The 26,318-nt window shown below is 38.1% G+C and overlaps 2 protein-coding genes and 1 long non-coding RNA gene across 3 annotated transcripts in view; 1 reads left to right on the forward strand and 2 right to left on the reverse strand.

The window, feature by feature from the left end:
• The window catches only part of LOC144641644 (uncharacterized), a 2,847-nt gene extending 1,754 nt beyond the window's left edge, over window positions 1–1,093 (reverse strand). Inside the window, exon 1 of the long non-coding RNA XR_013568585.1 lies at window positions 894–1,093. This is a non-coding gene — a long non-coding RNA (uncharacterized LOC144641644). The remainder of the gene's footprint in view (window positions 1–893) is intronic.
• A 476-nt stretch (window positions 1,094–1,569) lies between these two features.
• LOC144641585 (guanidinoacetate N-methyltransferase A-like) lies at window positions 1,570–4,321 on the forward strand. Its single transcript, XM_078500624.1, has 2 exons — window positions 1,570–1,987; window positions 3,678–4,321. The coding sequence occupies exons 1-2, from the start codon at window positions 1,651–1,653 to the stop codon at window positions 4,043–4,045; spliced, it is 705 nt and encodes a 234-aa protein (XP_078356750.1). The 5' UTR covers window positions 1,570–1,650; the 3' UTR covers window positions 4,046–4,321.
• A 2,180-nt stretch (window positions 4,322–6,501) lies between these two features.
• On the reverse strand, window positions 6,502–26,307 carry LOC144640943 (ubiquitin carboxyl-terminal hydrolase 8-like). The gene is made up of 17 exons (XM_078500010.1): window positions 26,099–26,307; window positions 21,179–21,323; window positions 20,699–20,784; window positions 20,071–20,150; window positions 19,332–19,377; window positions 18,555–18,639; window positions 18,269–18,317; window positions 17,010–17,229; window positions 15,921–16,191; window positions 13,490–15,545; window positions 12,771–12,958; window positions 11,849–11,968; window positions 11,143–11,259; window positions 9,956–10,008; window positions 9,456–9,545; window positions 8,313–8,562; window positions 6,502–7,138 (listed from the first exon to the last, which is right to left on the reverse strand). Exons 1-17 carry the CDS (start codon window positions 26,212–26,214, stop codon window positions 7,067–7,069), a joined length of 4,044 nt encoding a protein of 1,347 aa, XP_078356136.1. The 5' UTR covers window positions 26,215–26,307; the 3' UTR covers window positions 6,502–7,066.
• Window positions 26,308–26,318: the final 11 nt, after the last annotated feature.

Genomic DNA, 26,318 nt, shown 5'->3' on the forward strand with positions numbered 1-26,318 from the left:
GAAATATTCAAATATAAATTCTATTCTTAGTTTTTTGGTATCTTTTAGCGGTCAAGAAAAGCTTGAGCCACACCCAGATTGATCTTTTTTAGGGGGTTCTTTTCCAAATGTCTGACGAGCATCCCCATCCCTTTCATACAGGAGTTCCCCCCCAGACTTCTTTGTTAACACGAACCTTTTTCAATATTCACCTCCAGGTAATTTTCTAAGTCATTTTACCATCTATAACTCAAACCGTTTTTTTTTTAATTTCCCTTGAAGGTTCGAGTTATCTGGAGTCCACTGTACTTCGTTAGCACAATGCTACAACCTTACAACACGTTTAACCCCTCTCCTGAAAATTGCAGGTTCAGCGAATTCTTGGAGATAACATTTCAGTTGAGTGCCCAATCAAAAGCTTCTTGAACAAAGGAAATAGGCTTTGGATATAATTTTATTGATATTAAAAATAATCCAGAATGTTTATGTTTAGTTTTAACCATTTTTCAACTTACCTGAAAAAAAAAGTCCCAAATGATATTCCAATGACATGGGGGATATTTTATTGATATCAACTACCAAATTTTTATTGCTGAAGCTAATTGCAATCAGAAACAAGCAGTGATATGTCAGTCTGAGACTGTACTGATAGTTAACAAGTGCTGGTGAATGCCTTTTGTCCGCCGGTTCCAAAAAGTAAGCGGATCTTTCCTCCAATGTTATTAATAAACATATTTAGCATGGCCTTTGTTATGAATAAGAAATACTAAGGCAAAAAATAAAAACAACATGTACTAAACAATAAGTAAAATGTTCCTATTTCATATTTAATAGTTAAGTTAATCCAAGGAAAATAAGTATAATGAAGAAAGAATATGGTATTGTGTGACCGATTTATATGTAGGTCTACCTACCCACTAAAAGGAACAGAAGAATTCCTGGTATAAACAGAAGCTTTACATCTACAGCAAATTTTTCATGGGACTTGGGGTCGCTTAAATCAACCATCTTGGAAAAATAATTTAAAACTTAAATAAAAACTTCACTTCGAATTCTTGATCAATGGAACGATCAATCGCTTACGTGTCTGGCAGAGCTCAAAGCATGGCTTAGTGACCTGGCCTAAATTTCGTTCAATCCACAGGCACCCCAGTGGTATGAATTTCCAATGAAGCATCTGTGTTCATATAAGGTGATGCATTGTGTAAATCATGAAAGAAACAAAAAAAATACCAGGAAATTTACACAACGACAACTTTCAAACCCCTTTCAAGCATACCAGGCGGTTTCCGCAAGCCTCTTCCCATCAATGATGAGACCAAACTTTAATAATATTGACTTTTTCATTATACACCGTAAATACCCAATTGGTGCATTTGTCAAAAAAGCGAGGCTGTTATATACTTTGAAAAATCAAGTCACCACCCGTCTGGCCTAGTAATTCCAGTTTCCTTGAAAGACTTCAAAGCTTCACGCAAGGCGCGCAGATGACGCGTTGAACATGCACGCTTTGCAGACCTACGTTGAATGTGGCCAATAGGGACAGCGGATTAGATTTTTTTTGCCCGCGCGCGACCCGCGCGTCCCTCTGACATTGGAATAAACCGGCCTCGGCGCCGCCGGTGAGCAAACTTGCACCTATTGCGTCGTTCTATCTCTGTAAGCTTACACATGATGGCAGAAGTTAAAATCTTTAGCTCGGGGGAAGACTGTAAGTCATCATGGAGAGATGCAGGAGCAAAGTACGATGAAACAGATGAGCTTTTGGAAATCATGGGAAAACCAGTGATGGAAAGATGGGAAACTCCGTACATGCACAAACTTGCGTCCATTGCTGCGTCGAAAGGAGGCCGAGTTCTTGAACTTGGCTTTGGAATGGCAATTTCTGCGACAAAAATTCAGTCTTTCCCTGTCGACGAACACGTCATAGTTGAATGCAACGACGGTGTCTTCAAACGACTGGAAGCGTTTGCTAAAGCAGCCAAACAAAAAGTGACTCCGTTGAAAGGTAAACTTTGTGTGCAGACTATGCTAGCACGGTACATGCATTTTAACACCACTGTAAATGCTTGCTTGCATACTTGCTTGTTATTAGATCACTTTTCATTGTTAGAAAATACAAATGTACATGCACACACAAAAAAATTTAGAACATTTTCTGAAAAGGTACCCCAGGATACCCACTCTTCAACTCACAGCTGAAACTAAGGGCCTGTTTACATGATTCCAGAATGACTTCAATTCTGGAATAAGTTCATTCCATCCCTATATATTTCATTGCGTGGAATTTTTGCAAAACGGAGGCCAATATTTTCTCTGCTGTTGCTTGTTGCTGTATTTGGACATTTTTCTCCCACATAAACTTTAAAAATCAAGTGACTTCCCTTCAAAGTTCTTTAACCCTTTGACCCCCAAATTTTCTTCAAAAAACGCGTTTTTTAGCCGCTAAACTGAAATTTTGTGCTATTGGTTTACCCAACTCAAAGAGCACTTTTTTACACCACCTTCATAAAGATTTTGTAAAAATGTAATTTACTTTGTGCACGCAAGCAAAATTTGACTTGTTTTTTTTTTTTTTGCTAACCTCCTTTTTTGCCCCTTTGCTTCCTTTTTTTTTTCCTCTTATTCTCTCTTTCTCCTCATATGCATCTTTGCCAAAAGTTACACAAGGAACCCTGAAAAGGGGACGACCAACAGTGACGCCAGCACCACAAAATAGCCAGCACTACAAAGAACAGTCCTAGAAAGGTCAACAAGCTCTATCCGATTCTTCAGACCACTACCTATATGAAGTCAAAGGCAGACTGCACCTCCAAATAGCGCTGAATGCGCGTTTAGGAGTGAAAGGGTTAATTTTGTTTTCCCTATCTTTATCAATCATCCAATACTTGTTACGTCAATCCTTAAAAATAGAAAAGTCTCCCAAATTTGGTCGGTGCTAGTCAGTTTAATGGCTGGAATTAGTAAGGGATTGTAAACCAATAGGAAATGAAGAAACATTTTGAATGAATGAATAATAATTATAAAGAAAAAAAATGAATTAATAGAAGACCTGGTTGTTGGTGAGCAATTCAAATTCATTTCATGTGGAGAAGAGTTGTCCCTGGTAGGAGGGTTATCCTCTCCCCTGTGCCATCTTTAACCAACAGTTTGAATGAAAAAAGTGGTCTCTGCTGATCATGACCGAGACAAAACTTGGCCCTCCCGGTTTCATGCATGCTCTGTATGTCCAGACTTGAACCGGGCAGGCGAGTCAAAATAGCCAGAGATTACCTGGAAAAACTTAACTTGCATCCCCCCCCCCTGCCAAAGGGTCACCCTACCTTCAAAGCAAGTGATCTTCAACCCAGGGTTACCCTCATCACCAACCAAGTATGCAATTTCTCACAAAAACGACTTGTAGCTATTTATAAAGGAAAGTAAAAAAAACTCTCTCGCCCAAGGTGGCTTGGTATGGAGGGTAACCCTCCTGCCAGGGACACTTCTCCTCCATATAAACAGGCCCTTAATAGCTGTAAGACTCATCAGTGATGTAAAACAAAGAAAGGCTGAGAAAATGAAAACCATGAAACAATATTGAGCGGGGGAAAACAATGGCTTGAAAACAAAGTGAAACTTCACAACTGTTCTGGAAAAGTGGCTGGCATTGCCACCACCTTATGCTTATATTATGTAGTAAAAGAGTACTATTTTCACAGGCTTGTGGGAAGATGTGGTTCCTAGTCTAGATGATGGTTCGTTTGACGGCATCATGTACGACACATATCCACTGACGGAGGAGACATGGCACACGCATCAGTTCATGTTTATCAAGGATCATGCATTCAGACTCCTCAAACCAGGAGGGGTACTAACATATTGTAACCTGACTTCATGGGGAGAGCTGCTAAAGACAAAATATGACGACATCGAGAAGATGTTTGAGGAAACACAAGTCCCAGAGTTGCTGAAGAGTGGATTCCTAAAGGAGAACATATCAACAGAAGTCATTGAAGTTGATGTGTCTTGTGATTGCCGCTACTACAGCCACAAGAAAATGATTGCTCCTACCATCGTAAAGCAGTAGAAAAAGCTACTCTTGTATTATTTCATGAATTGACTTAGTCAGTGTATTAAGATTTTTTACTTGGAATGTGTGGTTCCAGAAAATGTCCATACTCCCCCACAGAAGGGATTGGAAATTCTTGGGGGTGGTATGGATAGTTTTTGAAACTACACAATTAAGGTAACCAGAGGACAGCTTTAACACATCTTTCGAGGTATTTTTGTATGTCGACTTCAAGCTTTGAAAAACTGTTTAAAAAACATTTTAAAGAATTTTATTAAAAAGCTTTATAAGAAACGGTTGCATGGTTAACTTTTGAGGCCTCTGGGCTTTCCGCACAGCCCGAGACATTAATTATGCATGCAATTTTCTGACTGACTCGTTCTTTTCATGCTTGTTGTTTGTGTATAGTGATAGTATGAAATGGTTGCATACATAGTTAATGTATGAAAATCTTCTATAGGGAGTTTGAAGAGGAGAAAATCTACTGGGCAAAGTAGGTGCATGTGGAGTTTTTGTACTCTCTCTCACCACACTCAGCAGACTATACCTGACTATTTTGGAAACCCTATTCTGTATTTTCAGATATTTCAACCCAGCAGACTTTCAAAATGTTACGACTCAAAATATTAATAATTATGTGATTTGAATCCAATTGGCCATTCTGAAGTTGCCAGGGGACTGGGGCGAGTGTCAGATTTTAAGCAATCAATAATCTGACACCTCCACATAAAAGATCAGGGTAAGATTCAAATATTGTCCAAGTTTGATGCTTTAAAGATAAATAATGGTTGTCTTGACACATTTTAGAGGGCATTTGAACCAGCTTAAAGCCTCTTAATTTGTTGAATGAGTGATTTTCAGTGACTTAGAGTCCAACCTCCAGAGAAATGCCAACAATTAATGCACCCCACCCCCTCCCCCTTTCCCCACCTGGATAGCATATTTTGTTTCAACTGTCTGTCAAAAAGAGAAGTGAGAGAATGGTTGGTACAGGACACTGCAGGGATTTTTTTATTAAATTTTTATTGATTATTAGAAGAAAAAATGAAAGTGCACCAAAAAATAAAATACCGGTAACGTGTTTTTCTAAAAATAAGAGAACAGCAAAAAACAAAAACAAAAATAATATACCTACATAGAAGAAGAAAAATTACATGTAAAGTTGATTAAAATAAGATTCGTTATAGTCCATAAACTAAAGTGACATGTGCAAACTAGGACGCTAAGAAAAAAACTAAGCTGGCTCATTTAAAAGCCCAACCGGTCTGGTTATTATACCTTCAAATTTCACCCAAATCTTTGTTTGTGTGAAATTTCAGCTGGTGACAAACTCTCTTTCACTAGTGAAATAAGCTGGTAGCCTAGCTGCTGCTCTTAGATACATCCCTGACACTGGAGACAAAACCCAGCTGGGTTGTTTGAAACAATTTATTACACTTTTAATGATCATGTTTGACATTAAGCTGACAAAACAACCTTCATGAACAATTCGGAATACATCTGTAAGCATTTTGTCACATCTTCCATTAATTTGCATCTAAGAATTCTGAAGTTCGACCAGGCCAAGGGCTTTAATTAGAGACAAACAATACCAGATCAAATTGACTTTAATACAATAATGCTTTATTATATAATTTTATTATTTTACATTCATTTTACAAATTAAATTATTTAACTTCTACAATTCAGGGTTTGGTGAAGGACAAGATGCAATATAATGCATTAACGTGCAATATTTGAGAGTAATCTACTAAGTTACTTATGGTTACATTTAAGTTTCCTTGACCAAACTGTTTTTGGTTTTCTGTCTTTCTCTGTAATTTGCTTCCTTGGTACAGGCTGCTCTTTTTGAAATCTGGGTTTATTTTGAAATTGAATTTTGAAATTCAGTAATTAGGAACCCTCCACTCTAAGTATTTTCAATCCAGATCAAAAACCCATGTCGGGGTTGATCTTGACATTGGCAGATCTCTAAGTAACACTGCATCTTAAAGCCACTTTTCAGTGGCCCAAATAATAATAATTATTGCTCCGTGGCCACAAAGCCCCCCCCCCCCCCCCCATCCTCCTCTGCTGTAGTGCATAATAAATTTTTTATTTGGTTCATAATTTTTCAAACCAGTTTGACTTTTATTTTTCATTGTCTCATATTCATTATCATAATCTGAAACAAAGGGAACTGAATACAAATCAAACTGGTTTGAAAATTTTTTAAACAAAAGATAAAGCACATGCATAACCCTGTTTTGCTATCTTCACTCAACATGAAATTTGGGACACTACATGCAGCAACAATCTCACTGAAACAATAGCTAGTACTAGTTGTGTTATGAAACCTACATATTATAAAATCATAAACTCTGAAAACATCATGTCTTAGAAAGCTAAGCTGATTTTGTACTGACTGGAAATAAATAACTTGACCAACTGCAATTCCAAGTGAATTTGATGTCAAAAGCAGTCTGAAGCGTTCATTAATCACCAAGATCATTTTAATTGATGAGGTCAACATCAAATGAATATTATTATGTACCACTGACTTCATGTCAAACAACTTGTACAGACTGTTGTTTAAACAACACTATTGACAACTCTTTTTCATTATTTCCATGGTACATGATAACATCTACAGTATATGGTGTGGTTCCAAGAAATATCCATACCTCCCCCAAGGATGGTTTTTAGGTTTTCACCCTCCCACTTCCCTGGAATTTCCAATTTATCTTCACACTTTCCCATATAATTTTTTGCTATTGAGACCTCCCCCCCAGAATTTCCAATGACCATCCTTGGGGCGGGTGTGGATATTTACAGGAACTACACATAATATATTTTTTATGTACATTATGATCTTAATTATATGATTTTTGTGACCTAGTCTGGACACAAACACTTAACTATAATGCCTTAATCTTAACAATTTTATTTGAGCCATGCTAAAAAATTTGGGTAATTAAATGGCCTTATGTAAGAACAGCCCATTTTTCCTCTGACATTTTATTTACAATTTATCATTTTTCCATGGCCACCAATTTGTTTTTAAGACTTGATTAAGTACTTTGGGGGCTGGAAATCAAATGACGTGTAGAACAACAAATAACCAGCTGAGGTCTGCAAAGGAAAGAAAGATTTTCTTATACATGCATATTATACGAAGGTAATTCAGTAGGTACAGTATACAAAATTTAATATACCTTACTTTTTCTACTTTGCAAAAAAAATCAAGACCACATTTATGGAAATAAAAACTCATCTGTCAGATTTATTCTTCTCAAATTTGAAATGAATGGCTAGGGGAAAAGTGTTATTTAATTCCAACATGCAAGTTGGTAGTCCAACCTTTACAAGTAATTTTCTTGACAAGAAATATTTTAACTGGGCCGGGTTGTTCAAAGCATGTTTAACCTAATCTAGGATTAGTGTTAGTTTTGATTTCAGCGTTTTAACTTTTCAATGAGGTTTTCTGCTTATTTTCTGTCCTACAGTTTTGTTCTCAATTAAATCGCAAACTCCATAGTTCATAAGAAAGAGAAACTGAACACTTGATCAACTTTTTATCCTGGGTTAGTGTTAATCGGCTTTCAGACAATCCGACCCTGGAGAGCAAGTATGATGCACTTATAATTACTGTGGATAACTGCTTGCCTCCTACCAGTGTGGTTCAGGTTTGATTCCTAAGTGAAGATTCATGTGTGTGTCGCATTTTGTTCTGTTATTATTGGTTCTTACCTTGCTCAGAGGTACAGTATAATGGAAGAACTATTACTTGGTGTTTGATATGGAAAGACAAGGTAATTGTCTCATGTGTGTCTTTGTCTATCACCAACAACATAATCTTGTAAAGTACTTACAGCATGAAAAAGTACAAGGTTCTGACAAACACAGCATCCTGTGATCTCCTGTGTGTTCAGTTTATGACTGTGATCACACTGTCAATTTGTAGCAAGCCAAAGAAAAGACACAGGCCGCCCAGACGTGGTATTCGATTTATGTGATTGAGAATGATGTGTATGAGAATACTTTGAAAATTGCTCTAAATAGTACTTGTATGAACGATTTGAATAAAAATGTCTTACGTTATGTTTATCTTGCGTTATTTTGACATTTCTGTGCTTCTGGAGTGGGTTTAAAGCCGTTTAGACAAGTTTTTTTTTCTCTTTAGGGGAAGCACAATGTAGGAAAGAAAAACTTGTCTAAATGGCTTTAAACCCACTCCTGGGCGGCCTGTGGAAAAGACTATAAAGACTATGAACAGTAAAACTAAAAGAAGATGTAGAAGACATACCACAACATCTCTGGGCGACATCTCAGTAACATACTGGTCATCAAACTTGTACCACTTCCTGTCGTAAACACTCTTGCAGAATGCCGTGTAGTGTCCACCATGCATGGTCCCATAATGATTGGATACGGCATGCAAGTTGTAACGTGTTGTGGACTTTGGACCCACTACAGAGCTGGACATGTCCAGTTGTGACATGGGAAAGGACACGCTTGTTTGAAGTTTTTGACGCCACATCCCTTCATACTGAAATCTACAAAAAATATAAACAATATCACTATGCCTACCTGGTGAACTTTTTAGGCCTGGTTCACGCTAGTGACATAATGGCATAACAGCAAGGTCATGAAAACACAAAAATCACCTTGCATTGATGTTTTTTGCCACAAGTGTGAACAACACAACATAGCAGACATGGATTGGTATCATTGAAACATAGATGAATGTATTGCAAAAAAAAAAAAAAACATAGATGAATGTATTGCAAGCTGATGTAAGAGAAGTTGCTCTTAACCCCTTGCCTACCAAGGACGTATATATACGTCCTATTTGTTGTCATGGAACGACCGAGGACGTATATATACGTCCTCAACCAAAGGACACCACTGAAAGCCTGGTTGTTCGCGATGCCTTGAATAAATCATCCCTGGTTGTTGAGAAAGATCTGGCACTACTTTTGAAAGACCGCTGACCCCCAAAAATTGCTTTTTGTTCTGAAAATTTTCAAAATGGCTTGTGTGCGTGAAGCCAAAATGGACACAGATGAAGCTATTGCTCAAAAAATTGGCAATTGTGACTGTGATGTAAGCGATTTAAGTCACAGCAAATTTGAGCCAAGTAATTCTGAAGAGTTTGAACAAAAAGAAGAAGAAGGTGTCAAGGAAGAAGTTTCAATCGATCGAAGATATTGAACCTCCAAATGCACATGGTCAAGGCGATTTCTCGGGAGCTGTACAAGGCAACTGTACAGTATGAGAACGCGGAGAAGGCAGAGGAATTCATTTTAAATGCTTAATATAGGTGTACATTAATATTTTATCTGAAAAGATGCCATTGTTTAGCCAAATTGAGAATCTCATTAAAGATTCAATATGGCCGCTGGTCGCTTAGTGTGTTTGGCTCTGGTAGGCAAGGGGTTAATATTACCGTTTGAGGTGTACCACAAGGATGGCTGGTAGCCTCCAGATCTGAATTGTTTTGCTGGCTTCCCTTCTTTGTTGGCATCTTGGACAAAACCTGTAATGAAAAATGTAAAGAAAACTTGTCACTGTTGAAACTAAATAAATATGTAGAACAACATGGCCACCACATTCCCTTACACCCATTTAGACATAACCATAGAATCAGGCTTTTAGCCAGGATTTAAAAAGTGGGAGTCCAAAGGCCTGACTTTGTCCCCATAAGAGGGCCTGAGGAGCATGCAAGGTGTTTTTCGGCAGTTATGAGTGCAAATGTCTCTAAAGATTTCCAAATTTGCTAAAAATTAATAACCTCTATATACAGTTATTCATATTAATTTTATCTGAAAAGTGACTATCCATAGGAATCCTGGACTCCCACCTGGCTTAAAGCCTGGATAGAAGTGCCTGGTGAGTGACAGTCAAACCCAGGACTATGATCAAAATTTAACATACTGCTTCACTCACCATTTGTCATCTCCTGACATTTTCTCAGGTTTTGTAAACAAGGTCAGGCAATCCTAAAATAAATTTAAATAAATCTAAAAAAATAATATGACTGTACTAGGTAATTTAATAATAATTTGCCCCTATTGAATTTAAAATAGTACATAATAAACTAAACCTTCCTGCTTATTACCCATACAATTGTCACTAATAGTATTATCATCACAAATTAGTCACTGTAAAAGAGACTAGTCAAGATTGAAGTTTAAAATGTAAAATTGGGTATGATTGGCAACATTTTTCAAATTGGACAAATAATGAATAATGGATCACAAAAAGTGAAACAATATTTGATGAACATGCCGGAATTTGATTTAAAATTATACATTTCTTTAACAACCTTGCACACAAATATTACAATTTTTAAATCTAACCTAAAGACATATTTTTTCAGAAAGCATATGACTTGTTTTAATATTTTTAATCTTTTATCGTTGTAATTTTTTTTACAAATATTTTTAATAGTTTGTCTTTTTTATATTTTAACTTATAGGATTTTAACTTATCTGTAAAGCGCTTTAGAATAATTTTTATATAATTTTAGCGCTATATAAATTAGATTATTATTATTATAACAAGCTTAAATATCAATATATTGCAGTTAGGCTTGTGTGAAAATGTTGATTTATACCATGCCATAGAAAATACAGCCAATCAGAATACAGGAAAGCCGTTGTATATTCGACGGTATTCAACCCAACCTTCCCATCGTGCGCTGCGATTGTATTCTCGACGAAATTTAGTGAGCGTATTTTCTATGGCATGGTATAAAATAGTTACACAACACTTTCTCATGGTATACTATGGAATATCCCACGAGTCACTTGTATTTTCTTGGTATACTCACTCGCCTAAAGGCTCGTATGTATACCAAGAAAATACAAGTGACTCGTGGGATATGCCATAGTATACCACTTGAAAGCGTTGCATAACTAGTATGAATTTTATAAACACAAAAGTCTCCAAAATGCACAGATAGTTATATCCTTGGACATTATTTTCCTTGTGAGTTGTCTGTTTTTGTCAAGCTACACTCTTAATTTTAAACTGTTCACTTCTTGGAACAAGATTATGTCAGTAGAGAAATTTATATCCAAGGCATGCTGTCTTTGCATCAAAATATGGATGTTATTTATATTTTATATTACCTGGAGTGTACAACGACTTGCATTTGATGGCAGTGGAAGGGTAAGGTTAGAAAAAGTGTCAAAAGTTCTGGATTCTTTACTACAGACCATACATTTTACAGTTGACATGAACAAACCCTGAAATTACAAAATGAGTATACAATCAATAAAATGGACTAATCATATCAATAACAAAATTAGTTCTGCATGTACTGTGTCATACTTGGGACAAAACCAAAATAAGTTTATTTTGATAATCAAAAGAGCAATCAAATTCCTGACATCAGTTGACCATGACCTTCATGACCTTCTATGACCTTCTTGTATCTACATGGCCAAATATTTAAAGAAGCTGTCCTACTGCATCAGAACACAGGCTTACCATCCTCTGTTTGTGAGGTCAGTAAAATTTTAAGCTTCCTTAAATCTGCTTTTACGGCCGTGTATTTGTAATAAAATGAGATAGAAATATTTTTGCATTGTTAAGTGCGAGAGCAGTTTCATGAGTTTAAGTATTTGAATCGTGTACAGAATACAAATATTTACACAAGGCGTGCAACTTCGATATCGAAGAATTCGGTACCGCCTCCAGAATGTAGCCCAAAAAACATACTTCCTTGACTCGCTTTTCAGTGTCAAAGTTCATACACCTCATACTCCATCTACAGTATTGCTTCTACAAGGAATAAATATTTGACTGAAGAAAAAGTTTCAGATGTCATCTTACATCAAACAACTCCACCATAATTGATCGATTTCTCTTCTTGTGGTTTTCCCAAGCAATCGTGGCAGCTGTTGGAGGGTCTAGATCATCACCAGGTGCCTTAAGATATGGCTTGTTCTTCACCTACAGGATACATAACATGGTACTACTCTTTAACCCAAGGAAGGTAGGTAGGAAGGCAGGGAGCGAGGGAGGAAGAGAGGAAGGTAGGTAGGTAGGTAAGGTGGTAGGTAAATATGTAGGGAGGGAGGAAGGCAGGCAGGCAAGCAAGAAGGAAGGAAGGAATATATATCAAAACTACGTACCGGTAACTAGCATACACAATGGACATTTGGTTTAAAATTATCAACTTAGACACTCTTCACAAGCAAATACCACTAGGACTGTGTTTATGGCCGTCTGCTAATGAAAATGTCTGTTAAAAGGCATCAGATAACACCACGCCACTGCCACTGCCAATACCAATACCACCACCACCACCACCACCACGTTGACTACGACAACGGCTACAACTACGACTACTACAGACAGATTTCTGACTGTTGTTTCCCACTGATGTATTTTTAATGGAGAAAAATAACAGCTGAAAATTATCTATCTGTGTGTCTTCACAGGCCTTGTTGATTATTAATGGTGTTAAGGACCAGAGTTCAGGACCAGCAATGTTGTCCAATAAACGTCTGATTAACACTCTATTTGTAAGTGTCATCATCATCACAACAACACAACTAAATCACCTTGAGCATCCAAGCCCTGGGCAAGAGAGCTTACTACATCCAAGGATTAGGTTGAGGAATAATGGGCTGCAGGCAACACATCAAGACACCTAGCTGATTGGCATACATGTGCACCATACCTAACATGTGTAGCCCCCCCCCCCACCCCCCCCCCTCAAAAAAAAAAAAAAGTTTAATACCAAGAGTACCTTGTTGAGATCCTCTTGTAAGCCATCCATCAAAAAAGCCAGCAGTTCTTGGGAATCCTGTTGATCATACCCTGAGAACTGGGATTTGAACTTTCCAACTGTTCTTTTGAAATCTCCAGGGGACACACACTTGAATTGTCCAGAATGCAAAACTCTGACAAGTACTGAAAAGCTTTCAGCTAGTTCCCCTGAAAAATATTTTGCTCAGTTATAGTGATGCACTGCATCACTTAATGATAAAGGGTTTTTTTTTCAGTTGGAACATTGTGGTAGGTTTGGAATCTTTCCTTGCAAGGATTTTGAATGCAGTAAATATAAAATGTTGTGCTGCATGATTATCCTACGTTAAGTTAGAAAAAATACTTGCATAATACTCAAAAGACGAGAGTCTAATAAAACAAATTTGAAAACGTATCAAGTATTATGGTGTGCTCATAGCTGTATGGTGTTTTGCCTTCTTTGTATGTTAACCACAATAATGAAGTTGCTATAATGTGGGAAAATATCATTTTCGGACTAGAGGTTTTCCTTTTTTAAAATGGCTGTGTCAGACACATACATACATTCAAACCTTAATTATGCCCATCAAATTATAGCTCTAGAATAACAATTAAAGGTATTGCATGAAAAACTTGACAAAGTTCATCCCATAACTTACAGTTTATTATGAAAAAAAAAAAAAATTTAAAAAACATGAATTTTCAACTGCTATCACCTACCCCTTGTACCATCTCGATTAAACCTGTTGATATCTTCCATGTATGCACCTGAAATGAAAAAAGCAGAAAGCGGGGCAACACTGCTTAAGCACTGTACAACAGAGTTCATATAACAAGTATTTCCCAGGTTACGGAGTCCTGTTAATGCTGCTCCCAGACCACCATAGCTGGGGTTAAAGCTGTCCAACTGGTTGGCTGACAAGGGCTTTGCACTGCGGTTTATAACCGGCCTAGCTGGTCCTGTTTGTCCAGGGTCTGGTTTTGATAAGCGATCTATTATTGGTGTCTTTGGACCAGAAGTGCCTTGATCACTGAGCTTTTTAAGGTTTGGTGATGAATTTGACCTGCGCAACAATGGTCGATCCACTGAAGATTGTCTCTTTATAGCAGGCTGCTGCTTTTGCCCACTAGACTGTGGTGCAGCAGCTTTTGTCCCTGTTGTGGGCGGTTGCCAATGTGTTGACTGGGTATTGTTATCTTTATAGTACACTTTCCCTCCACTTTCAACCTTCTCCCAGCCAGGTGGCAGCCCTGTTGCACCACCAGATTGTGGCGCAACAGCATTTTTCCCTGTTATGGGTGGTTTCCAATGTGTTGACTGAGTATTGTGATCTTTATAGTACACTTTCCCTCCACTTTCAATCCTCTCCCATCCAGGTGGCAATCCCGGTGTAGTTACATGGGTGGTTGGCTTTTTGGGTACAGAGTTTTGGGAAGGTTTTGAAGCATTTTGTTCAGCTGGAAGTGTTGGGTCACTATCTGGCTGTTTAGTGGCTCCACTAGGACCAACTTGGGCTGGCTTCTGAGGTGAATGATGAGCACTTCCTGGGGAAGGAACTTGACTGGCATTAATGCTGTGGTTATCTCTTGGATATGCCTTGGGGATGGATGTGGGGGTCACCTGATTAAGTTGTGCTGTTGAAAGGGAAGACTGTCCAGGAACTTGACTGCCACCATGCGGCACTTGATATACTGATGGTACTTGTGACTGGTTTCCTGGCTGTACACTTTGTGCCACTTGATGAGGCACTTGGCCAGGAACAGTGGGCACCACCCCCCTGGGGCCTTGTAAATGTGCAGTCGATTTTGAAGACAGCTGAGGTCCTTCAGGGGGAGACGAAGGAGACACCGTTGGAGTTATCTGCAATGAAGTTGTGGGATGCCCTTGGCTAGCTAAAGAAGATGTAGAACTCACACTTGCAGGCTGAACCTCAGGAGCTGACAGGTTCGATGGCACAGTAGGTTGTGAGCCAGTAGGTTGTGATGGTAAAAAGCCAGGGTGAGCAGATGGCATGCTTGAAGGGCTTGAGAATGGCACAGCAGGTTGTGAAAATGGCTTTGGAACAGCTGCACTTGGTAAAGAAGACGTTTGGGTGGTTGGTGCCATTGGAGAAGCTGAGTTAGGAGTAGCTTGAAAAATTGGTTGTCTTGAAGGATGTGGCACTGTATTTGGTGGCGGACCTGGTGGCCTAGATCCCACTGGATTTGGAATAACTGTTTGAGGGGCTACTCCCATTGAAGGCTGCTGTCCTGATGCTGAAAATGGTGCCATCGCCGGTTGCAATAATGGAGCCCCAGGCTGGGAGGGTGGTATGTTCATTGGACCTATTTTTGGAGAACCAATCTGGGATGATCCTGTTTCAGATAGTCCTGGCAATGTAACACCTGTCTGAGATTGTGAGGATGGGACTTTTGGAGGAAATCCTGATTGATCAAACTTTGTGCCAGCTCTTTGTCCTGGACTAGAACCTGCTGAAGAAGCTCTACCTCCGGGTAGTGGTCCTGGTGTTGGTGCATTAGCATTAGATTGGAAAGGTGCTGGGGAGGATGATGGCACTGAATTATTTTGTTCAGTACTGCCTTTTGGGTTAACAAGTGGGCCATTCACATTTTCAACACCTACAACAGGAAGAACTGGATACTGAAGGCTGCTGTTAATGTGATCAGTTTCAGGAGATGGTGGCAACTGAGGTGCTACTTTTTCCTCTTCTGGAAGTTCAGGATAGTCAAGTGATGATAGGTCTACAGGTGTTACAGCTTTAGGTTGTGGCTGCACCTGAAAATATGGAATGCTGTATGTTAGAAGAATTAAAAAAAAAAACAGAGGACCCCCTTTCCTGGAAGGAAAAACACCTACTCCCCAAAGAAAGGCTGCAGTATAGACAAATGGCAAACAGCCATCAACAAATTAAAGCAGCTGGCAATTTAACACACAGACAATACTGTTGCTTCTTTAAATTTAGGTTCGGTCCATCAGCAATGCATTAGAGTTACAGTACATCCTCAATGGCAAAATTGATCCAAAACAGTTTTTCACTGATTTATAAACTCTAGATGATTACCTTCCATCTCCAGTTTTTGTGCAGTTCTGGTGTGTTTTGAATATACTTGTAATGATGTGTTCATCTACTTAGTTTCAAGCAACATTTACCTTTGGTAGTTCTGCTTTCAAAGCTACAGATGGATAATGCCAAAGCCAGCTATGGAATCCACCATCCAGGAACAGTGGTTCGCGCTTTAAGGAGCTGTATGAATCAAAGGTGAATATCACATCTTTGAGCCTTTGAATTCGACATTCAGGTTTAATATCTGCAAACTTAGTTGATTCGTCCATTAAAACGACAAACTCTTTTTCTCCTCTCTTGTTCCAAATCTTTCTTGTTGCTTCGGGCAATCTTCTTTCTATGCTGCCTACTGACACCCTAGAGAAAGCAAATCTGTTATTTAAAATACATCAATTCATGAGGATGCTATTTCAAGGAAACACAATTAAGACAGAACTATGACATAATCAATTTTACTTGATGTGTAATGCTTGTACATGTGATTTGTTTTATTTACATGCTCGTACAGCTTAATTACATTAAAATACCATTGATTCATGTTGTATTTTTTTTTGTAACTTATTTTGCAGGAACTAAATTTTGCAAAAATGGAACAGCATATTTCACGTGACTTAAATTTCGCGATTTGGCAAAAAATACCTTTAAAGGTACTGAATTTCGCAAATTTGTCAAAATACTGGACTGAATTAACAAACAGTAAGTCTCACAATTGACACAACTGATTTTAATTTTCCACAAAACGAAACTTAAAACAGTTTGACATGTTCCTTTGTAACAAAGAGCTAGTTTGACAATATCCCAAGATAATTATGCAGTATTTAACTGACCGTAATGTTGATTAATTATAAGGAATTATATAAAAGGGTACATAAAAGTTCATCTTGTTATTTTTCAAAATTTTCAAAAAATCGCACAAAATTAAGTCCTGTGAAAATAAGTAACAATAAGGTATATATAGCATAAGCATCTGGCTTTGTGCCAAAAAACCGGAAAATACTTAGCAACATGATTCTGCTGAGAACCACATTCAAACCATACAAAATAATGCCTCTCATACTACACTGTTCCCTGATTAGTGACTCTAAAAACAGATCTACACTGATAAAGTACTCAACACACTCAGAGTGGAAATGAAGTTCAGTATAATTAGTGTTACAGTATGTACTATTCCTTACCCTTGATCCAGCAGCTCAGCCGGTATATTTATACAACAAGAACATCTGATGCGGTTTTCAAGAAACATGGCATGAGGTCGACAATCCAGGATCAGAATTTTGGACTCATTTTCTGGTGTCAGCAAATTGTACAGATCTTGAGCAGATACACAGAGTGGACCATCTGTAGCCATTGATTTGGTAGATGAACTTGGAGACTCTAGACCAGCAATCAGTGTACCTAACATGACAAGACACTGAATGTTAAAAGTGTCAATTTCATATTTCTATGGAGTACATACATGCCTTCACTGGTGTTCTGAAACACTTGGAAATACATTAGACATGATATTGCCACCAGACTCATGAGTGCTCAAGAGCATAAATCAACATGTGCAAAACAGTGAAAGACCATGGTATACCTGCCAACTCTCACGCCTGCGAGTTGAAAACTTCGATCTCACACCAACTCACGCTTACGAAGCAATTTCTCACGCCTAGTCGAAAAATGTGAGTTATTAAAGCCATAACTGATGCACAATCCAGAAAAATGTCAACTCAAACCAATGCGAGAAACAAAAACTCTGTTTGAAATGAGTAAATGACGATGCTTTTTCCAAAAATCTCTGAGTTTGACAAGAAATGCATTGGAATCAATGTCATGTTTAGCCAAACACCTCCTGGAACTGGAACCGGGATACTTTTGGAACGTCTTCGGAATACTTCGGACGGCTTCGGAAATCTTCGGTAGATGGTTGTGTCTTCTTCGGAAATCCCAGCACTCTCAGGGAAAAAATTGCACGCCTTTACCCAGAAAAAGTTGGCAGGTATACCATGGCGGTTTGATTTGTACATATTTTCAAATAAGTTTGCTTCTTACTTTCTATTGTCTCATTCATATTTATTACCACAATTTCATACAAAGGAGAATAAACATTCCCAATGAAAAGAGGCTTAGGGAAGGAGGTTGAAAATTTCAAAAAGAGCAAATAAATTCCTTATTCTTGGTGGCAAAACACATTTGTAATGCCAAAGACAATTATTGGTTCAACGAGTTAGTCAGTCAATATTTATTAACAAGTGAGTCATTTACTGTATATAATGTCAGTCATTTAGCAAGTCAGTCTGTCGGTCCATCCACCTGTCCATCTGTCATTTCATCTGTCCGTGCATCTATCCATCCACTTGCTATTAAATTACTTGCTTAATGGTTGCAGTCATTAAGTAAACATGATTAACATAGGATTAGTACAAAAGCCTATAATAATTGTAGTACCTACCACTGCCATTTTCTGATGTTTTTGGTGTAAGGATTGAATCATGACTAATCTGAAAGATAATTAATAAATTAATAAAGAAGCCATTTTGAACAGCAAATTATTATAAATAAAGCAATTAAAACACAGCAGAACCCCAGTAACTCAAACTGAGATAACTCGAAACCCAGCTAACTTGAACTGTTTTTCGCTTCCCTTCAGAGTTCGAGTTACCAGGGTTCTACTGTACTTGCAAGAACCTGACAATAAACAAGCCAACTCTGTATAAATAATATTCATAGCTACGTACCTTAAGCTTTTGAAAGACATCAGAGGATGAACTAATGCCTTTTCCATTTAATAGAAAATCTATATCACTGTCAATACCACTGTCACTAAAAAAAACCACAACAACAACAAAATTTAGATTTATACACCTCGTGCAAGTGAACTCAATTTACATTTTAAAACATGTAATGATAAGGTGTTGTTAATTTGACAGGTTTTAATGCAGAGTTCACCACTCCTTCAGTTTATCAATAAGTGGATGATAAATTACTGTACATTCTATGATCAACATTTACAGTGTCAGACTGTGCTTCAGTTGAGTCATAGTATAATATGTATAACGTCAATTTTAAAAACTGGTATTGGCCCATCATTAATAACACATGCTGATGTATTAGTTGTATTTAAAAGGACTATGTCACGGATTTTAACAGATGTTTGAACAGCCAAAATTTACATTTTTATTTTGTGTTGTAGGAAACTTAAAAATAATGGCCCATTTTTATTAACCATTGCTATTTTAGAGCACCAAGAGCTGTTTAAATGTGCATTTGGGTGTGGATGGCTTTGATGGAAAATGGATTGCATTTTGAAAATGTTAGCCAACATTTTCAAGTTGCTTCCTGGAGCCTTCAAGTAAATCAATATTTTTAGCTGAAGTTTGAAAATTCTAACCCCAAATAAAGGTTATGTCAGATTAAGTAAAATGCTCAAAGATAATGTTTTTTATGGGTAAAGTTGCCTACCACTTATTTCAGAACAGTTTAGACCAAAACTTGGTGAAATCCCTGTGACATACCTGTCTGTTCCACTGCCATGTTTTGCCTTTGTAGCTTCTAACTTTTCTGCACACGCACAAATAAAAACAAGGGAAGAAGGAAATTAAAACTGTCTAGTAACCTCCATGATGAACCAAAATATCCAGACAAAGGGCTGTCCGGATTTAGGGCCACATACAGTCGAAGCTCTCTTAACGGACACTCTCGTAAGCGGACAGCTCTACTTACGGCCACCTTGTTTGAAACCCCATTTTAACTCCCATACAAACTCTGTATTTTTACATTCTCGTAAGCGGACATTATCGTAAGCGGCCGCGGACACTTGCAGAGATAACGACTTAGACTTTTTCTTTGTTTTTAAGCTCCTGTAAGCGGACATTCCAAAGAAAATCCTACAAAGAACCTCTTTATCTTGTTTTTATCAATTAACTTCACATCGCGGTTCGTGACAATGATTTTACAGTAATTACAAAACCATCTTTCAGTGTTTGTTTTGTCGTCATTCACGTCGGTCCAGTTATTGTTAGCTCGGCAAGCTCTCGTAAGCGGCCATCTATCCCCTACCCCTCTAGTGGCCGCTTACGAGAATCATTCTTGTAAGCGGCCAGCTCCAGTTGCGGACACTTTTTTCGCGTCCCGAGGGTGTCCGCTTACGAGAGCTTCAACTGTAATATGATTTGGACTGTTGTCTACTGTTATAATAGAATCTAAAAAAATTTATAATATTATAATTATTATTGAAAGTGAAAAAAATGTTACTTTTGTCTTCCTCTTCTTTTCGTTTTGCTTCTTCCTCTGCTTTTTTGTCAGCTTCCTTCTGAGATCTTAGCTTTTCATACCTAAGAAAACAGGTAACATGCATACTTTAATGTTTATAAGTTACAGGAGCACTATACATCTATGTATATAGCTACAATTCAATGACGACAGGTTTCACTCATGCAAAAAAAAAGATATTTATTGGATTTGGCTTTTGCATGATGCACAATAGCAAGATCAACTATTAGTGCAGAAGCTGAAATTTGAGCCTAAAGCACAAAATTATCAGCAATAAAAAATGGGGGTCGTCAAGCTTGTTTATGAGTTATAGAGCAAAATTAAGGGTGTTCTTAACAGGTTATACTGTTGCTCTGGTAACCAGAGATGTCAAGAAAATAGCCACAACATATTTACCAATCATTGTAGTACTGACGACCCATCAAGGTATACGAGCTGGAAAGTGCTGAAAACTGATACCAGCCACCTTAAGTTAATTTATTTTATGCTGTAAATTAGACCTGTTCTTTTCTTTTCTGGCAAAATTAACACCTTTTTGCCTTTTTGCCCACGTGCCTGACTAAAAAAGGACATCTAGCAGTCTAATAATATAACCAAGTTCCAAACCAACCTTTTATCAAGACTTTTTTGCAGTGCCTCTGCTCGCGTTATAGACTTCATGGTTTTTGTTTTCCCAATCATATTGTCATAATACTTCTACAAATAAGAACAACAAACAATAATAATTAATTTAGCTTGGGGTTAAATTATCATGTTCTCTGGCTAAGCATAGTAACATATTAACCTTCTTTCTGACCACTTCTCAATCTATAACGATGCAAACAGTATGAGAGGCAAAGTTCTACAAGAGCAAACTACAATGGCCAGTCCATCAAACCCTATTGTTCAAAGTGTGGATAACACTTACGAGAGTCCGTAAAAGCGGGAGTCATTTTAAGCCAAACATTATTCGCCGGGGATCTGGATTTTGTCCTTAATAGCGAGTGTCCGCAATAGCGGGGTGTCCACAAGGCGAGAGTTGACTGTATAATTATTTAAAGATGTATATTATTCCACAGAAGCATGCCTGGAAATGTCACTGAACGCTCACCTTGTTATCAGAGTATTTGCTACTCTTTTTAATCAAGGAGATGATGTTAAAATATCGCATATAGAACACATATGCATACTCCTCGTCACCTTCCAGGTCATAATCCTGAGCTTTCAAGTAAACTTTATCTCCTGACTTGATATAACTAAAAAAGAAATAAGAAAGAGTAGAACATGCAATTTTTCTCAGTATAAGTCAAATTATACACTTGTATAACATTCTGCAGTCACAAAGGTCTAAAAAAAGTCCATAAATAATTATATCTACAATGTAATGCATCATTTGCAAATCAATCCTCAAATATAATTTCCGGGTTTTTTTAGATGGGGGAAGTTCTTTTGGTGATTAATTTGATGACAGAGTTTTCTAAAAGGAGGTAATTGAGTAAAATAAGAAAATTAATGGATGAGTTACTCTTTCAGGTTACAGTTATTTTAATCTGACTGGGTGTCATTTGGACCCACGCCCTTAAAGAAGGTGTGCACTTAATTAACTCCAACTTCTATAAGTGACAACTTAATTAGAGAGCATATCCTCAGGCTATTAGCAACTTTGCATAAAGAAGATAGATGTAACCAAGGATAAAAGAAATACAAGTGATCAAAACTTGGTGACATGGATCACTATAAATTCATTACTGTATCCAAATTTGCAATTAGCCAATTAGACAATTAGAGGCCTTGGGCGCTTTCCATTTAACCAAAAATCCCAGTTTGAAATTCCCGTGTGGCGAGTAGAACAGTATTTTCAGGTTGTTTGCACCAACAAAGCAAAACAAAATAATGGCAGACTCGTTGCCTCTTTCACTTGCTTTGAAGTAGTTCAAAGACTATGAAGTTAAAACAAACGGTATTTTAAGTGAGGACGATAATATTTTTTTAAATAGAGTCTACGACTACCGTACTTTGAGTATACGATACCAGCGTGTGTTCCTGACAAGTTAAAGGATACCACTTGGTAACGGATCTGGACGAGCAATCATTCATGCTTGAGTAGGAGCTGTAAGCTTTCCGTGAGAAACAAACTAGCCAAGCACTGATATTGAAAAGCCATCTTGACTTTGCGAACACATTTAATTCTAGCTCGGAGAAGCTGGGCTTAAACTGGAATGGTCGAATAGAACAGTATTTCCCAGTTGTTCTGATTTTCCAGAATTTTAACACCACCTTGCGAGGTTGTCCTAAAATTTCCGAAATTTTGTAACAAAAAATTTCTGTCCCAATTGCTTCCCAACTCAGAATATCTGGAATTTTTGGTTGAATGGAAAGCACTCCTTGTCTACTATCCCAACTTCCTGTGATATCAAGGTACTGACATGACATTGCTCAATTTTTGGTATGCTTTCATGGCACATCAGTTTGGTGTTGTCATTGGTATTTTTGGCACAGCTGTGTAGGGGTGACTATTGGGGTCATTTTGCCTATTGCGATAGTCTTGCGATAGTCTAATTACTATTGAAATACTATTGGGATGGTAGTGACACTATTGCGATAGTATTGTAATAAGTGACTTTATAGTGGTTTAATCATTTCTTTCTCCAAGAGGGGGGTGGAGTTAATGTTCGAACCACCTTTTGAACGCAGATAAGGCCCTGGAGATGAGCGACGTCCGTGAAGTTTGCTTTTATGGCTTGTTATACAGTACGGATTCTGATATAATGAACAGAAAACTGAGAAACAACGGCAAGGAACAAGAGAGGCATCGATAGTACCGATGTATCGTTACACCCCTACAACTGTGGCTTGTCAAAATCAGAATCCATTACGGAAACGCACCCATTGAAAAGCGTCACACGGGAAAATGCAAATAAGCTTAAAATTAAACACAGAGCATGCGTAACGTACTGTCAATCAAGTAATCCCCTGTGTAGGTTGATTTCTTAACCATTGTTTTTGCTAAGAGGGCGGAAATAATAGACGGTAATTTGTGGTAAGTCCCGTAACGTAATTGTCAGTCGCCACTACTAGACAATTTAGCGATTAGAAATTTGTTGTTTACACGTTTGCTCGGTGAAATTTTCACTCTGTCGATTGCCCTTTCTCTAAACAGTTGTTATCTTTCTTGTGAAAATGATCTCTAATCGGTTTAAATAAGGTTTCCCGATAAAATGAAAGTAAATAACACATGCAGCAAAACAAAGCGGCAAATTGTTTACAACGCGTGCCGAAGCAGCGAGAGCCACGAAATATTCGGTTGCCCTCTTTCCAAAGTGTTTCACTTTAAACTTAACAATAATTCTCGTCAAAATTTTCGCTACAACAAAGATATTTTCATGGCATTGGCGAACAAACCTCAAACAAAACTTGGAATGTACCAGGGTCCGAAATTATTTTTTTTACATCGGCGCCACCTGGCGACCGGACCGAAAGTTTTAGTCGCCAGATGGCAACTTCTGGTCGCCAATGTTTTTCGATTGACTTTCCTTTTACACTTAAAAGACGAAACACTTGTTCTTCTTGTGTATTTTTGGCCATTCATATGCTCAAAAACAGCTTACTTATACCACAAAACAACGATGACAATCACTCAAAGAAATGCTGTACCCGTCTATAAGTAGAGTCTTAAAAAGTCTTCTTTATCGAATGTTAACTCTCTAACATTTAAACGGAAAATACTTTACAGTCTTACCCAAACATTCCGCTCTTTAATAATATAAAAAACATCATTTCCACCAACTTTCTGACATATTTCGACAGGTAGTTTTTCATTCAACACAGTGACAACAAGAACGTGTTGCGTTCGTGGAACGTCGTAGCTTAGTAGCCTGGCATGTAATTGGAAATATCTAAATCTTCCACAAAGTTTTTTGCATCTGTAGCCTTACCAGTTTCAAGTAAATGACGGAAATATTTCAGCGTGTCCGCGGACATGACATCGCCAGAATGAATATTCATTGCATGGACCATTGCATGCGAAAGAAAGCACATGTCTGGGCGCGCCCGCAATAGTGGGCATGTACTAAAACCCGAAACAACGAAACGAAACCACCGAAACGAAACGACCGAAACCGCCGAAACGACCGAAACGAAACCGCCGAAACAACCGAAACGGCCGAAACGAGCGAAACGAAACAAAATTACCGAAACAAACAAAACTTCAATATTTTCGCCACTTACCGTACTATACACTCAGTTTAGCTTACTATACACTCCGGTTAGCCTACTATTCGCTCCGGTTAGCCTACTATACACTCCTGTTAGCCTACTACACACTCCGGTTAGCCTACATTTCACTTAGGTTAGCCTACTATGCACTCCGGTTAGCCTGTTTACGGTTAGCTCTCAATAATTGTAATGGGTTTTGCTTGTTTCGGTGATTTCGTTTCGTTTCGCTCGTTTCGGCCGTTTCGGTTGTTTTGGCGGTTTCGTTTCGGTCGTTTCGGTGGTTTCGGTGGTTTCGGTCGTTTCTTTCGGTGGTTTCGTTTCGTTGTTTCGGGTTTTAGTGCATGCCGCAATAGTGTCATGGGGAAAACTGCTGAGGAAAACAACATGGCGGCTTGCAATGTTCGAATCGTGTTGATCGCAGCTGTTGGCTGAGCTGTTGGGGAGTTTATACATTATGTAGCGAGAAATTTACTTCAGTGTTATCTCAAGGACATCACTAAGATAAAAAGTGAGTCAATAAATTGTTAAAAAACGGCTCCGAATTTTATTTTTAATCAATTTCTCTGAATAATCTTACAAAGCAACTTAGTCGCCAGTGGGCGATCAGTTGTGAAATTCTGGTCGCCAGCTCTCAATATTTAGTCGCATTGGCGACCAGGAAGGCGCAATTTCGGACCCTGTGTACGTTCACGATATTCACGCGTAATCGGCCGCTAAAATATAAACAACTTTATACAAAACTCGTGTTAAAATTTGACCGGCGTATCGCGTGGCAAATTTCATTCGGTTTAGAACTGCTTTCTCTTGTTAACATAAAAAACTGGCTTCTTCACAGAAATCCGAGCTTTAAACAACAAGATTGACTTGGAAAGTTGCTGATAACAGACTGGATTTCCAAAATTCGCACGATGTGTACGGCGCTTCGAATTTTGGTCATGAAATATTACTTACGAGGTTTTGCATAAACTGTTCGATAAAAAGAGCTTGCCGACACTTCCAAACAATCGGCATTGTCCTCTAAAGGACTCATGGGCATTTCGTTCAACTCCCTTTTGGGAATTTGTCACTTCAGGATCTAAAGAAACCGAAACTGTCGGCAGCTTTTGCAGTGTCGTTTCCAAGGCTTGGTGCCCGCAAAACGTCATGGGTACCCCACTTTTCCCGGGCGACACGTTTCAATGGGCGCCTATCCGTAATGCACAGATCGACCAAACACGCCTGAGATACAGCTACATGTGTAGAGCATACCAGACGTTAAGGTACATGTATAAATAGTGGAAAATTTGAGACTGTTTCCTAAGCATGAGTGCAAATTGAAAATATGATGAGTCTTGACTACGTGAATCAAACATTAAATTTACATTAACAAACCAAGCTCAGAATTCGATAATTTGAACAATAAAGACAACTACATGAGAAACGGCACGAAATCGCTCTCATGATATGCCATGCATTTTAAGTCAATACACAAGCATTATATGGCAGTTTGTCTTATGATAATATTGTGAACTTTTCTCGTGGTTCTCTACCCGGAGATCATACAGTTGTTGCTGCTGATCAAGTGGTAATTACTGAAATATTGAATGAATTAAGCTTTCATTTATTATCTACTGTTTTTTTTTAAGATGGTCGTACCATACTTTTACATCGACGTACGTACATAGTAGTGTAAATAATTTCGCCTGATCTGCAAGGTGGTAAAACAGCGGCGTTAAGCGCTGATTGATTCTCATATCACAGGTCAGGTACGCTGTACTTGTCTGATACTCTAGCAGCATTGACTTGTAACGAAAAAGAAACCCACAAGTTTACTTACGGTGAAGGATTTGCATTTCTGTCAGCAGGAAGACCAGGATCGGCTAGTTTGTTCAGCTCTCCTAAACCAGAAGCCAAGTGTAGATCCTTCAGCTTTTTCTTATCTGACGAAGGCATGATAGGTTATCATTTAGGCATTACTAGCTCAACATTTTGACGACAACTTTCAAGGTATTTTTCTCCTGGAAGTAATGACGGCCATATTGAATTTGGCATATGAC

Source organism: Oculina patagonica, chromosome 2, assembly GCF_052425735.1.
Source record: "Oculina patagonica isolate OP01 chromosome 2, crgOcupat, whole genome shotgun sequence".
Classification (NCBI taxonomy): domain Eukaryota; kingdom Metazoa; phylum Cnidaria; class Anthozoa; order Scleractinia; family Oculinidae; genus Oculina; species Oculina patagonica.